Below are 15,384 nucleotides of genomic sequence, written 5' to 3'. Positions count from 1 at the left end.
CTTGCTAATTGCTGATCTGCACCAAGCATCCTGCCTTGAGAGACCCACTTATTGCCCTGATTAATGGCAGATGCTTCCCCGGTCGTCAGGCATCAGCCGTGCTGCCGTAGCAACCACTCACCTCAGCAACCGCTTGCCACAGCCACTTCCACCTGTCCCAGATTTAGGGGCCGCTGCAGAGTTGGAGATGGGGAGGGGGGTGGAGCTCGGAGTCGGTGGCGGAGCGGGAGAGGGCCAGGTTCAGACAGAAGGATGAAAGCAAGACTAGGTGGAAGAAGAGAAGCTATAGGGGTGTGCCTGCTGGGGTCTGTGGGGCATTTGTTGGGCTGGGGGAGGAGAAGAAACTGAGGTTCTGAGCAGGAAGGGACCACACTACTGAAAATTCCTGTGAACCCCTTCTCTCTCTTCCTCTCAACCCTCCGGGGCAAGACTACATACAGCAGCTGCTCCAGCAGGGAGTGTCACGGTGGCTCCAGGAGGCCAAGCAAATTCTTTGCCTCTCCTTTAATTGCAACTGAGGATCAAACGCTTGGATTCAATAACGTTCCTGCTGGAGCCTCAAGGTCACCCTGAGCCCTGGTCCCTCCAGCTGCAGAGTGGAAGAGGAGACAGAGGCCTTGAGGAGGAAGGGGGGATGCAGCAGGCAGAGGCAGCCACTGTATACTCCCCACATACGCACAGCCAGTGCCCAGCAATGGGATCCCAAGCTTGCCCCACATTAGAAGGAACATGCAATGAGGGAAGAGGGCTTTCGGCTCTGCCTATTCCTCCCTGGAGGCAAATTGTGTTTGGTGCAATGCAACTTGCCCTGCCTGGAAGGAGGGATGTAATTTTGAGAGGTGGTGGTGCCCCCACACCAGCACCACAAACCCATCCCCCCTGCAATCCATCTCCCAGTTCAGCCTCTGGTGTGTCCCACAAGATAGGGAGATTTCCAGCTCCTCACACATTTCCTGTCTCCTGGCCTCCTTCACAAAATGCATCCATGTGGAGATGGGGCAATTATTTAGCAAGCAGACTTGTGAAGTAGGGAAATGTTGGCAGGTAAGGCCTTGCACAATTAGCACCTTCCTCAGCTGTTCTGTCTCTGTGGTCTGCTCCAGCCCTGCCGCTTCTGTGAGCCATAGTGATTGTCACAGTAACAAAAACGCAAAACCGTATAGATCTATTATGTGTGGCTGGGGCTTGTCAAGCTCTGATAGATCTCTGACACGGGCATGACCAGCCATGGACCTAACATACAATTCCTTTTCCATTCCAGGGCAAAAGCCAGCCAGCCTCTTCTGTGGCCCTTTTCACACATCTGATGTGTGCATATTTGTCTCTTCTGCAATTCAAATGCAATTTCTACTTAGTTGTTCTTGGGGGTGTTAATGCTTCTTTTTCCGCTTTCAAGCCTGCATAAACAGTGCCCGCATGTGCACACAAATAGCAGCGTAATGGCTTTGAGTGACATTTGGGGGAAACTCCTAAAGGTTGAGTGGAGAGAGCTCCAGGCCAGTTAGTCTAGAGTTGCCCAGTAGAGGGTCTCCTTGCTTCATTCCACGAAATGGCTGGGTTGGCTCCAGCGCTTGTCTGATGACCCAAGCACATAATTACAGCCGCAGGAAACTTTCTCAGACGTCACTGATCCTTCCTCCCTGGCCCTTGCTTCCACCATGCATGCACACATAGCAGGGATGGGGGGGGGGAGCCACCCTGCTGTCAGATGACAGTGCTCATCACCCCTGACCGTTGGCCCTGTTGGCTGACGCAAGCTGGAGTTCAAAAACATGTGCGCACAACCAACCACCTTGCCCGGAGAACAGCTATGGATGTGGGACTCTCTCACGGCCGCTTAGGTTTACTCTAGAGGCTGTGGGGCATCTAGGTTGCTACCATGTGGGTCAGCTACTGAGGGAGGTGTATCTTCTGGAAATTATAGAGCCCCCCTTCTGGAGCAGTATCCATTTCTCAGTCCCTGCTCCTGGGCTGACGTTCAGCACCGCAAGCTAATCCATAGCCCAGTTCAGAGATATAAGCACAAGCTGCTACAGACCCCCAGGCACCATACAAACACACACACACACCTTACTCTGATGCACATCAAAACACACCAACTTGCCTTGTTCAATGCATTTGGGCCTGCACGCACATCTGTGGTTTCTCATACGGAAGCCAGAAATCAGAGGGCAAGCTGCCTAGGAGATCCCTCCTGGGAGCCCAGTCTGTCCTGGGGCTGGGCTTGCCATGTCTATATGAGGATCAATGGTCAGGTTGTCTGAGAAGTAAGCTCTGGTGCTCCCAGGGCATCCCTAGGAAGCTTTAGATAACCGTTTACCACCTTGCAACCCTGCCTGAAACCCTAGAGATCTGCTGCCAGTCAGCAGGGACAATGCTGAGTGAGGTGGACCAATGGTCTGACTTCCTATATTCTCCTATAGAGAACCCCCATAGCCGCCTATTATGCAAAGCCCCACAACCCATGGGACTAGTTTTGTAATACAGGGACAAATGAAGGAAAATCCAAGACTCAGACAGGATTAGCACTTGAAAGGGCCCTCAGGCAGTAAGATCGATCCAGCCTAAGAAAGACAGGGAAAGAGTTCCAAGCTGAACTACACCTCCAGAAATAGCACATGGTGCTGCTGTCCTAGGAGTGTACCACTTTGGAATGCAGGTGAGGGGCTCATAGGAGGAAAAGCTCCACATCATCAAAACAAAACAAAACACACCAAGCATCTCTTGCCTGTGGGGGGGGGGAGGGATGCCAGAGAGGATTCTCGCAAGCTTTCCCCTCAATTTCTGAATGGTACAGATCAGAAGCCCCCGAATACTCCTTGTGGGGGATACAAAATGGGCTGCTGCTTTTACGCTCTGCTTGTGTCTTTCCCAAAGGTTAGAACACCATTTAAATTAGCAGGGCTCTTCTGTATGTGCTTATGTTCCTCATTTTCTATGTGCAAGAAGAGATTGCATGTTTGGGGGGGGGCACTGAAACACAATATTGTCCTGCATTCTGAAGTGGTGGTTCAGTCCCAAGCGATCAGTACCATTTGTATTTGTGGAATGATTTGCCTCTGTTCCGAAACTTGAGTAGAGAGCAAGTAAGTGAGGGGAGACATAATAGAGGCACACAAATTTATGCAAGGTGTGGAAGAAGCAGATAGAGAGCAGCTTTTATCCTTTTCTCATAATAGTAGAACCCTGGCTATCAGTGAAGCTGAATGTTTAGGTTATGGCCCTTGCTCCACCATGGAGAATCTGCATTGCATACAGAAGGTTTGTCATGGTCTTGTTACAAGAAGAGTCTCTGAGGTGCACTTGCCTGGAGGCAGAGGCAGCATCCAAAGTCAGGTCCAGTCCTACAGCTGGATGAACAGTGATCCATGGGGTCAGGGAACCTGTTGATCATGGGGTCCAGGGTCACAACAAGCAGGAAACAGCAAGGTAGGGCCAGGAGCTACTAGCATTGCTACCAGCATCCACCTGCTGCTTGAAGCTCTGCTTAAGAAGGCTGAAGCCAGCTTGTTCTCATCAGCACCTTCTCCTCTTAAGTCCTTGAAGGTTGATCAGATGCAGGTGGAGTCACTCCCCTTTCTCCCCCTTCAGGCTGCTGTTCAGCAGGCAAAGCTGACTCCTGGCCCATGGCAAAGGCTCCAGATTCAGTCCTGGACATCTTCAGGTAGGGCTGGGACAGTAGGACAAAGTCTCATCTGAAACCCTAGAGAACTGTGGCCAACCTGTGTGGACAACACTGAGCTAATTGCCTGAGGCAACCTGTCCCTAATGGAGAACCAGTGTGGTATAGTGGTTAAGAGGGGTCAGACTAGAATCTTGGAGACCAGAGTTCAAATCCCCACCTGGCCCTAAAAGTCACTGGGTGACCTTGGGCCAGTCACTGCCTGTCATCCTAACCTACCTCACATGCATGCCTCTTAGATATCCTTGGAGAAAAAGGTGGGATATAAATGCAGTAAACAAATGCAAACAATTATGTTAGCAGGTTCAGGACAGGCAAAAGTACTTCTTCATACAGCAGAGGCAAACTTGGAAATTTTCTCCCACAAGAGACAGTGACAGCCACCAACCTGGATGGCTTTAAAAGAGGCTTAGACAAATTCATGGAGGATGAGGCTATCAATAGGTATGAGGTCTTGGTTGTGGGCTTCCCATAGACATCAGGTTGGCCACTGTGAAGACAGGATGCTAGACCAGATGGCCCTTGGTCTGATCCAGCAGAGCTGCTCGTATGAAGGGGTATGAGGTAGAATTAACTTTGCAGAAAGAGCCTTTCCCCCATTTGAATACATTGTGTGTCTGTGTATATCAGGCTTTCCCAAACTAGGTTCTCTAGCTATTTTTGGACTTTAATTCCCATCATCCCTAGCTAGCAGTACCAGGGGTCAGGAATGATGATGGGAACTGTAGTCCAAAAACAGCTGGAGACCCAAGTTTGGGAAACCATGGTGTATCTAAACATACATGTGCTGTTGAGTCATGAGTGAAAAAAGTCCTTAATCAATATTTGCTTACAAGGGGGGGGGGGAGCATGCCCTAATTTCTGACAGCCTACTTGGTCTAAATAGGGAGGACTTGATGAGGGACATCCTCAGCACAGCTGGAGGAGACGCAGCAAAAGTCAACTGAACAAATCAGGAAGTTGGAGAATCTTCCCTAAAAGGAAATGCTAAAAAGGGAGATGCTTCTTAGTTTAGGGAAAATGATGACTTAGAAAGAACATAATAGAGGTTTATATAATTTTGAATGGCGTGAATAGGATGAATAGAGAGATTTCTCTCTCAAAATACTGGACCTCTGGATCATCCAAATAAAAATTGATTGGCAGCAGACTCAGGATACTTAAGAATATAGCCATGCAGTACATCATTAGCATGTGGAATTTATTGCCACAAGATGTGGTGGAGGCCATGGGGATCAGTCAAATTAATGGTGGATAGTTTGATCAATGTGTCTTAGCCATGAGAATGAATAAAGGAATTCTATATTCAGGAACAGTTTACTTCTAATTAACACATGCTGGGGACAAACAAATCTTCATCATGACCTGCCTGTGATGATCCAAAGGTCATTTGAGTTTCCAGCGTTAGGGACAGTGGGTCTTTGCTTATGCTCTTGTGGTCACATTTGAAGCTCAGTTTGGGTACAGCGGAAGTGGGGGAGCTACAACTATGGGATAATTAGTTAGTAGGCTATTGGGGGGGTGCAGAATCAGAACAACCCCAGGGGGGGTCAGACTTGGGGTGGCAGTACAAGAAAGGCCTGAATAGGAGGAATCTTAAATGGAGAGACTAGCAGATGCTGGCAGGGACTGAGGGTCACACCACTGGCAAAATTCTCATATTTAGATGCACTTCAGGATCTCTGTTATTCTTATATTGGTGTGATTATATTAACACGAGTGCCTGCACTTGTTGCAGGGGTTGTTCACTCAGTATTGTTTTCCTCTATCTACCTGGACAAGGAAAACCTAGTGTGCAAAAACAAAGCCCTTGCATAAATTCAATTTGCAGTCTCTCCAGATATAGCTGCCTGAAACACTGAAGATCTCCTGCCAGTCAGGGTAGACCAAGGGTGGAGATTGTAACACTCCAGATATTTTTGGACTCCCAACTCCCATAAGCACCAGCCAGCATGACCAATACTTGAAGATTATAGGAGTAGTCCAACAACAATTTTGGGAAAGCCAGTGTGGCCATCCTTGGTGTGGACAATAGTGGTCTGATCTATTGGGGTTCCAATGTTCCTACTATCGTGGGTCAATCAATCAACATGCATTCCTTGGAGGCTGGATCTGCTGCCCCTGTGGATCTTGCCACCTGGGGCAGTTGTCTCATTTTGCCTCATGGGTGGACCAGCCATGCCAACAGCAAGAAAAAGCATGCAGGTAGAGCTGATTGTTTGGGTCTTTCCCCATTGCTTACGACTCCAGTAGCAGGCCAGTTTCAGTATCATGGGAAAGAGATGCATGATTGGTCCTGTCCATGTAGTTGTGATATTGTTTCTCTCTCTCTCTCTCATACACAAACGGACACATACAGAGGCCCCCTACCATACCACGGGGAACTAATTCCTGCATTTCTCTCTCTCTCCTTTCACCAGGAGCTGAGAACTACATAACAGGAAAAAAAGACTTGAAGCTCCTCATCCGAGCATTCTCAAGGAACTGCAGGTAGGATGAAAGTCGTTCAATCTCAAACCCTGGAACTGTAGAAAACTGTAGGGACATAGGTATAAGCTTAGAAGATGCCTTATTCCAAGGCTCACAATTGCTCCAGCTGACTCAATATTGTGAAAACCCTGAATGGAAGTGGCTTTCCAGAGTCTTTCCTAGTCCTACATGGAGACACCAGGGATTGAACCCAGGGTTTTCTGTATGCAAAGCTTTACCACTGAGCTCTGACCCCAATATCAGAACATTGGAAGTTACAGATAGGTAGCCGTGTTGGTCTGCCATAGTCAAAACAAAACAAATTCCTTCCAGTAGCACCTTAAAGACCAACTAAGTCAGTTCTTGGTATGAGCTTTCGTGTGCATGCACACTTCTTCAGATATCTGAAGAAGCATCTGCTTTGCATGTAGAAGGTCCCAGTTTCCATGACTGGTACCTCCAGATATCTGAAGAAGTGTGCATGCACACGAAAGCTCATACCAAGAACTGACTTAGTTGGTCTTTAAGGTGCTACTGGAAGGAATTTGTTTTGTTAGAACATTGGAAGTGTCCATTGTGAGTTTCTGCACCTGCTGGGCCGGAGATTCTTACCCAAACATTCAAAGGGACTTTGGCATATAGCTCCTGGAAAGGTTGGGTGGCATTTAGCCTCACTTCACATGAACGCCTCTCTGGTTCAAGAAAAGAAGAAAGTGTCCCTCGCATCTCCTTCTCCTGCAATATTGAAGGAAGGAGCTGAACGCACCTGACCCCAGCATGAGCTGGTAAGAAACAAAATGAAATGGCTCAGTGCAAGTTGCCCAGCTGATGTCATCCCAAAGTCACCAGGAAGCGTTTGGTTTCACATTGCTTGGAATGCAGAGATAATGAAAGATCTTGCACATACCTCGTTCTGCCGTAAGGGGCTATTGTGAAGGAGGGCTCCCCCCCCCCCAAAAAAAGCAGCAGCAGCAAGGCGAGTCTGGCAATTCCCTAGCTAGATTGTTCCAGTGGTTACTTTCTTTCTTCCCCATGCTAAGAGGGTGCAGCTTATCTGCACCTAATTTCTTGTCTGAATTTGTCTGCCTTCAGCTTTCAGCCGGGGGCTCTCATTCTGCCTTTGTCTGCTGCATTAAAGAGCCGCCTGCCGTCAGAAATCTCCTTCCGTACCATGTAGGTACTTAGAGATTGTGATCAAGTCACCCTTTACCCTTCTCTTGGAGAGACTAAACAGATCGAACTGCTTTGGTAAGGCAGGGCTCCCTGCCCTCCAGTTATTCTTACAGCTTCTCCCTACTTCCTCTGATTTATGAACACATTTTTACTGACACGTTTTTTTTTAAAAAAATAAAAAACTGCAATATAAGCAGGGCTCAGGATGCAGGTTTTAGCAATGTTCGTCTTCATGATTCACACAAAGGTAACGTCACCGTCTTCCCATTCCTGCTGCAATGACCCCTGCTTATTTAAGGGGTTGTTTACAAGATAACATAAGGCTAACCTTCCACACACTTTAAAACGTATGAAAAACCACTCTATAACCAGAATGCTTGAAGACTAGCAAAAAGGTGGACCACCCCTCTTTTCTCTTACAAAGAGTATTCCAAGAAGGGGACGGTGATTGTACTACCTGTTGAGGATTATAAAGGAACACTCTGTGTTAATTAGCCCAGAATAAAAAACACAGATTAGCACGGAATTGGGAGTACCCTCCCCAGAAGATGCACTGAATGAGAAGGAGGTGGGAGTCCATCAACTTACTATGCTTTAGCTTCTGCAATTACGCAAAGCAAAAGGATGACTAAACACACATTAAGTAATCTTGAGAACACACAATAAAACAGAGGTGGGCAACCTCAGGCCCTTCAAACCCCTCTATATGGCTCTCAGGATTCTCCCCTGCTCCACACCCTCCTTGAATGTTTTTGCCTGGCTGGAATGTGTCCTTGAGCTTTGATGATGCCTCCTGGGTGCCTGGGTGTGTGAGTGTATTTAGAAATTGTCCAGGTCTGCAAAGGCAAAATTTACATCCCTTGCTCCTCCCACTTTTGCCCATGGCCCCGCCCACCACCGGCATGTGGCCCTTTGGAAGGAATGTGGCCATTGAACAGAGGTAGTTTCCTCGCGTCTGCATTAAAAGCTAGAGTGGTGATGCTAATCCACATTGGTGACTGTGATTAATCGGGAATAAAAATATGTTACTTTATGACAGCTCCCCTAAATTATCTTTATATGTATTTCTCAGAGAGACTCATAGAGAACTCTCAACCAAGTTCCATCTCTGGGAAAGGTGACATTCAGCTGTCAGTCTGAGTAGGCTGGCTGGTTTTGATTTGGAGCTGTGGGGGCAGAAAGGTTATATGCTGGTGATCCACCAAGCCTGCTGGAAGAAGGGGCGGAGGTGACAAAAACCCATAGAGGTTCATCTAGGCAATGGGAGGGAGTCTGCCTAGGAAAGGCTTCTCAAAGCCCACCCTGGCTTTGGACTGCTACCGCCCTCCTGCTCCAGAAAGGTGCAAATTTGACAATTCTCACGTTGCAATAGCTGCCCCATCCTACCTAAGCCATACTGACATTATCAAAACCAAGGCTTCCAAAACTGTGGAAACCACCATAGTGGTTAGAAATGGCTCTTGGCTGCAATCAGCCCTTCTGGAGCTTGCCTCTGTTTCTGTGGCATGGAGAAAATGAATATATTGTGCCACACCTGAAGCCCCTGCCTTCCACATAAGAAGAGAGCCCTGCTGGATCAAGCCAAAGGGGCCAACTAGTCCAGTATCCTGTTCTCACAATGGCCAACCAGATGGTGAAGCCTGAAAGCTGGACTTGAGCACAACAGCACTCTGCCCACCTGCAGTTGCCAGCAACTGGTATTCATGGGCACAACAGCTCTGGCATCCACAATCTGGTTCCCTCCAGATGTTTGAGTATCAACTCCCATAATCCTTTGCTGGCACAACCAATGGTCAAGGATAGCAAGAGTCATGGTCCAACCAAGACCTCCCTGGAGGGCACCAGGTTGGGAAATCCTGCAAACCACTGCAGTTCAGAGGTGCTTATATAAGGCATGTGAAAGACTGTGGAGGGACATCTGGTGCACTGAGACCAGTCCCTAGATCAGGAATCTTCTTGGGCTCCCCCTTTCTTTCTACAAAGCATGCCTCTGAGGTTTTCTGGCTGGGCTGGGGTAGCATCTGATTGCTGAGTATTTGTACAGCAGGGCCCTTGGTTCATAACTCAGCTTCTAAGTATGACCACCCATGTCCATAAGAATGATCACATGGAGAAATTGACAATAAAATATTGCAGCATGGAGTGCACCTGTTCATGGCTGGCTGGCTGGCTAGAGCCCTGCTCTCTCCCAGGTTACTCCATTCCATTTCCCTACCCCTGTTTTTTGTTGTTGCTCTTTCTCCTTCCCTCCAACAGTCCATCAGCATCCCATGGCCACTGTGTGCTGTTTGTACCAGGGTTGGGATGCTGCTGTGGACTCCAGCTCCCATCAGCCCCAGCCAGCATGAACAGTGATCAGGGATGATGGAAATTGTAGTACAATAACATCTGGAGGTCCACAGGTTCCACATCCCTGCATTAGTATTTGATTATGTAATTATGGGAATGTAGGGACATGGCGCCTGCCACCACAGTCTTTTCTTTCATCTCTCCAATCCTTCACCTTTCTAGTTCTGCCAAGAGAATTCCCCCACCTACATCCTTCTCTCTGCCTTTGCAGAGTCCAAGCTCAAAGGTCCTTATGAAGACAGCATCTTCTAGTGAGTGAATGAGAGAACATACCTTCTCACACCAGACCAGGTAGTGTATGACATTTGCCATGGGATTCTCCCAGGGTTGTCTTTTGTCACTAGCTCACTTGTTCCAAATCTCAGGCTTTATAGAGGGTTGCACCTCACATCCAAGCAAATCAAGAACACCAAGCAGACAGGTCACCCCTTTTATCTGAGAACATTTCACCTCTGCATAACTCTGCGGAGCACAAGGCACATCTCCAGGGTGTCCTTTGTTTTTATTTTGATCTGACAACCCTATCCTTTCCTTTTGCTTATCAAAAGGAAGTGGGGTTGTATGCTTCCTTAACTTGTAGCTTAACTTAGGCAAGGAGCACTCTGGGGGCACCATGAAGTTGTGAAAATAAACAGATGATGCCTTGTCTTATCTCACCACTGGCATATAGGCAGGGCAAATCACAGACCTGGCTGCCTAATGGAGAGGCAGTCCAGTAATACACCAACTGAAATGCAGGCTTCAGATCCCTCCCACTTACATCCACTGGCCCCTTATGTCCCACCCCAGGCACAGCTCAGAGGCATCCTTCATCTACAGCTGTTGATTTCTGAAATCTTAGTCCACTGTGAGTTTTCCAATCAACCCTCCGTTGGAGCACATGCTGGGGTCACAAGATCAATTTCAATAGAGATCAGTTACCCCATACTACTTTTTATTTTAACCAAACCATCAAGCTATCAGGGCAGCCCAAGAGAGTCAATGGGTGGACCCCTCCCATGTTCTGGAGGAAATGAAATGGAGGAAAAGATTTTAATCCACTTCGGTGCTGTGTAGGGAATGCACCCAACCATAGGCTAGCAGTATAAGATGGGGTGATATTGTATTATGTGTTGATAGTGATTGGATCACCTCTCCCCATATGATCTCCTTGCTCACTCCCCACAAACACAACTGTGGAGGGAAATTGGCATCAAGGCAGTGGAGGATCATAGAGCTGAACTGAAGGCCATTCGTCTTAAGAAGCCAGTGAGGAAAACCAAGAGACATGAATTTGGGGGAAATGCATGGGAGCAAAAGGAGAGCTAAGGGACAAAGACAATCTGAGATGAAAAGGTAGTTGTGTGATCCTAAGGGAGCAGGCTGAGAAAGTCAGGATTATGGAGCATTGGTAGGGAGGAGAGGCAATTAGTCCAGCAGTTTTTCAATGCTTGTTTCACCTCTGACACTGTGCCTGGCTACAGCTGATACCGCCGTGGCTCCCGGAGTCCTCAGAACAGCACAATAACTTGGGGCATGTGGGGTGATGCATTTGGCTTGGGCTCTTGTAGATTTGGAAGAGCACAGAACAAACTGACTGCATTCTGGAATTGCCTGCCCGCTCTGTGCAAAGGGGTCAAATTGCCCTCATCCATAGGCAAAAGGCTTCCTATGCTGCCAGGATGAGCCGCAGCCTCCAGGCAGGTGGAACGCCCACCATCTTCAGCAGGGAAGAGGACCCCCTCTATGTGGGCCCCTTTTGTGACTGTGCCTCTAGACGGGAAGACTTACCCCCTGCTTGGCTTGAAAGTTGGCGGTCTCCCTACAGGCTGGCAATGAGATCAGTGGGAAGAGCGGAGTGAAAAGACAAAACAGTATCCACTCATGCTCCTCTCTGCTGCCAGGTCCAGGTCCTCATCCTTCAAAGCAGCCTGTGGCATGTGTGGGTTTTCAAAGAATCACTGTGCAGCTCTACAATAGGCAGCTTGTTTGTGCAGTTGGTAGTGGCTGCTCTGTAGAGGGCATGTATTTCTCATTGCCAGGTGTTCTGGCTAGGTGCGTAACTGAAGGGCTCTGTGACATACAAGTGTGTGGCCAGGGGGCGTGTTGCCTAGAGAGGAGTTGTTATGATCAAAGGCAGCATAACATGTGTGCAGTTGTGTGACTGTGTGGTTGTTTGCTGACAATGCAATCACCCTCTGTGTGTGTGTGTGTGTGTTTGTGTATGTGCACATTATCTTTTGCATTTGTGAATGTGTCTGTGTCTGTGCTTGTCGTGCGTGCACATGAGTGCCTAGCATATGTTCAAACCTCTTGCTGTATGGGGTCAGTGGGAGCTGCAAACAATTTGCAAAGGACCCTTCTAATCCTCAAGAGATCCTAAAAAGCGTGCGTCCATGAGTGCATGTGTGTGTATCTTTGGTGCATTATGACGGAGTGGCTGGGGTTGTAGCTTGGAAATCCTTCTGCTGATGAGACACCAGAAGCAATTCCAGAGACACACCTGTGCAGGCCAGGTTAGCTTCCCCGAGACCCTGCTTAGAGAAGGAGGGTGGTAGGAATGAGAATGGCTGTCCTTCTTCGGTTCCACACTCTGCTACTGACCTGCTGGCTGACCTTGGCAATGTCCCTAAGGCTCTGGGCCTCAGTTCGCCACAGTTTAGTTTGAGAATCAAAGCCCTGCCAGGCCTCATGCACTGTTGTTGTTTTTTGTTCAAGCCTTGGTTGCTGTTCTGATCAGGAAACTAACTGCCTCTGAGCCCAGCCGGACAGTGAACTCTGGGTGAGCAGATGGGTGTCTTTGTTGGAGAGGAATGTGAAACAATTAGCCAACCCTCTGAAGACGCCCTCTGTCATCCTAATAACACACACACACACACACACACACACCCCTTCCCACATCAATATTCCTCTCTTTGGCACAGGGCAAACTGAACGCAGATGCACCACTAGGCCCCATGCCTTTCGTCAAATCCTCAGCTTGGGGTTCCCATCACAGACCCAGGGCTTTTCAGGTTAAATATATGTACCATAATCTTCTCCCCTTACCCCAACCACAAACTTCCCCTGCCAAGCTCTAGGCACAACTGCCCCCGTAGTTGTTGGAAGTCCCACTTCCAGTATTCCTCCTGTACAGAGAGGTCCCAGTTATCCTGCTGAGGCCAGAGCAGTCAAGCAGTCTATGTTTCAAATCCTTCCTACAAAACCCTTTCGGTCACCTTGCAAAAAAAAGAGCTGCCTGCCAGATCTGAGAAGCAAGACAAACAAGACTGTGAGCTCCACTGAAGCCAAGAGGATTGGCAAGAGGTGGGTGGGGAGGGGGCAGAGATGCAGCCAGACACCCCCATGCTCCCCAGCTCTTGTTTTAACTCAATCAAAGGGCAGGAGCAATGGGCAGAAACGCAAGCATTGAGAGATCAGGAGAGAGCCCCGGGAAAGAGGGTCCTTCTGCTGCAGACACAAGACACACTTGGGCAGTGCCAGGGCAGCGGGTGGCGGAGGCAGCGTTGCACATGGCACCGAGCCCAATGGCTGCTTTAGACAGAGCAGGGGGTGCAGTCGGCCTGGAAAGTTTGTGATTACACTTGGTGATGCCGAGTGGCTCCCTGTCGAGTCCAGGGTTCCCGCGCACCTCGACGACCCGCGTCCACTCCCGCTTGCCGAGCCCCTGGCTCCCATAACACACACCTCGTGCCCACTCCTACGACGATGCCACCTGGCGGCTCCAGTGCCTCCTTGGCTGAAGCCACGGCGCCGCATCCTCCGCCAGTGCCCACCGTACTCCCCGTCGAACCGAACTCAGATGCATCTTCCGCTCCAGCCGCCCCCTCACGCCGCCGCCACCCCACCCCCCGCCGTCCCCGAGGCTGCCACCCGTCAAGGAAGGCACCCGAGCAGAGCGCGAGAGCCGCTCACGCTGCTCCAACCAGACCGACGCCACCGCGCGTAAAGAGCGCTCTGACTCACCGTTGGGATGAATGTGGCTAGTGAGGATCGTGCCAGCCAGCAGGACATGCCATAGCCTTGTGCCCAGGCGGGCACCGGCTCCCAGCTGCTGCCATAAAGCCATCCTTCGGCAGGAGAGAGGGTCGTCGTGTGAGGACGGGGCAGGATCCGGCCCAGGGAGAGAGGAAAGGGGAGAGGAGGAGGAGGAGGAGAGGATGGGGACGGCCCAGGGAGCACTGGAGCGGGGGGGGGGTCCCAGCTGGAGTCTGCTCCGCGCCGCCGCCGCCGCAACAACTCCTCAAGGTACCTCGGGGGCACTTAGCACCCCAGCCTGCCGCGGGCTCCCTGCGCGCTCCATCTGCTGCTCATGGCCGGACGGACCCGCCGCCAGGGCTTCGAGGGGCAGCTGGCAGGGGGCGGCGGCAGGAGAAGGGGGCTCGATCCGGCAGCCAGCACTGGAGCTCCGTGCCGGGCAGCCGCAGAGACCCCCTCGCCGGCCGGTCGCGGCGACGCGACGGTGCGTCTTGCGTGTGTGTGTGTATGTGTGCGCGCCTCTCTCTCTCTCTCTCTCTCTGCGCGTATGCCAATCTCTCTCTGCCTCTCTCTCTGCCTGTCTCACCCTCGTTGCCACTCACTGCCAGGCAGCGCCGGGCTGCCTGCAAGCACCTTGTCCGCGGCAATGCAGAAGAGAAAGAAGAAAGAGCCAGCGAGGGGCTGCAAAACCCGGACTGGATTCCGCCACGGGAAGGGACGGAGCAACAGCTGGTTCCAGACTGACAAGCTCCGGAGACGCAAACAAGCCCTCCTCTGGGAGGGAGAGGGAGCCGCAGCCGCCAGGCGGAGCCCAGCACACCTACCTCCCGCGCCGGGCTCGCTCGGCAACGCCGGCGAGGGAGGGAGGGAGGGAGGGAGGGAAAGCCCGCCGCCGGCTCGGAGAGAGAGCTGGGCTCGGGGGCCAACGGCGCCCGGCGCTTGCTAGTCTCTTCTTTTTATATGGCGTGGTAGGGACGGCGGGGGGGGGGGGGCAGGAGGCTGAATCCTCTCGGCTGGCCGGCCTCACAGCACTTTCCCTCCCCGCGGGCCCGAGGCTTCCCTACCCGCCCCCGGAGGAGCAACAGGCGGCAGCAGCAGCAGCAGCAGCGCGAGGCGAGCAGGCTTCCTCGAAGGAAGCCCCCAGTTCCGCCCCCCAGCCGACGGCCAGCCTGCCCCCTAGCCCCCTCTTCACACAGGTCGGGGCCAAAGGTCTCTCAGCCCCCCCCCCCCGCAGCGATCCCGCCGCCGCCGCCCCCTTAGCCATCTCTGCTCTTTCTGGGAGACATCATCACACCTCCACAGCACTCCTGAGAGGCGAGCAAGCAGCATTCACACATCGCAGAAGAAGGGAAAGAGCGGGAGAAGGGCTGAGGGAGGAGGGAGGGAGGAAGAAGCCCCCCCCCCCAGCTCCAGGAGAGTGGACCCTTCCCCTCATAAAGGGCTCCAGTCCCCCGCCCCCCCCCGCGGCCCCAATGTCTCTGAGGGCGCAAGGCGTCGTTCCCAAGGGGTCCAGAGTCCCGTCCGGCTGCCGCCTGGTCCGGACTCCAGTCCTGGGCTTGTCTGGAGCAGGGACTGCCAATCACCGGCATTTATGTTCTGGACAAACGTCCCCGGAGGAGCTGCCTGGGACCCCCGCGCTCTCCCGGTGCCGTCTCTGCCGCAGCAGGGCGGGGAGCAGAGGCGGGCGGGCGGGCGGGCGGAAGAAGGAAGGGCGCAGGGTGTGCAGGAGCCCGCGGGGCAACCCTGCCCGGCGA

The 15,384-nt window shown here is 51.3% G+C and overlaps 1 protein-coding gene across 2 annotated transcripts in view; it reads right to left on the bottom strand.

The window, feature by feature from the left end:
- UNC5A (unc-5 netrin receptor A) overlaps positions 1–14,111 on the bottom strand; it is a 91,317-nt gene extending 77,206 nt beyond the window's left edge. The window contains exon 1 of one of the 2 annotated variants that reach the window (XM_081850196.1): positions 13,619–14,111. In XM_081850196.1, coding sequence (XP_081706322.1) covers positions 13,619–13,721 — 103 coding nt within the window. In that variant the 5' untranslated portion in view covers positions 13,722–14,111. The remainder of the gene's footprint in view (positions 1–13,618) is intronic. The other variant, XM_081850198.1, reaches the window with a different exon arrangement.
- Between the last annotated feature and the right edge of the window lie 1,273 nt (positions 14,112–15,384).

This window comes from Podarcis erhardii (genome assembly GCF_964252035.2).
Source record: "Podarcis erhardii genome assembly, chromosome: 2".
NCBI lineage: Eukaryota > Metazoa > Chordata > Lepidosauria > Squamata > Lacertidae > Podarcis > Podarcis erhardii.
This window is presented reverse-complemented; position numbering and strand designations above follow the sequence as displayed.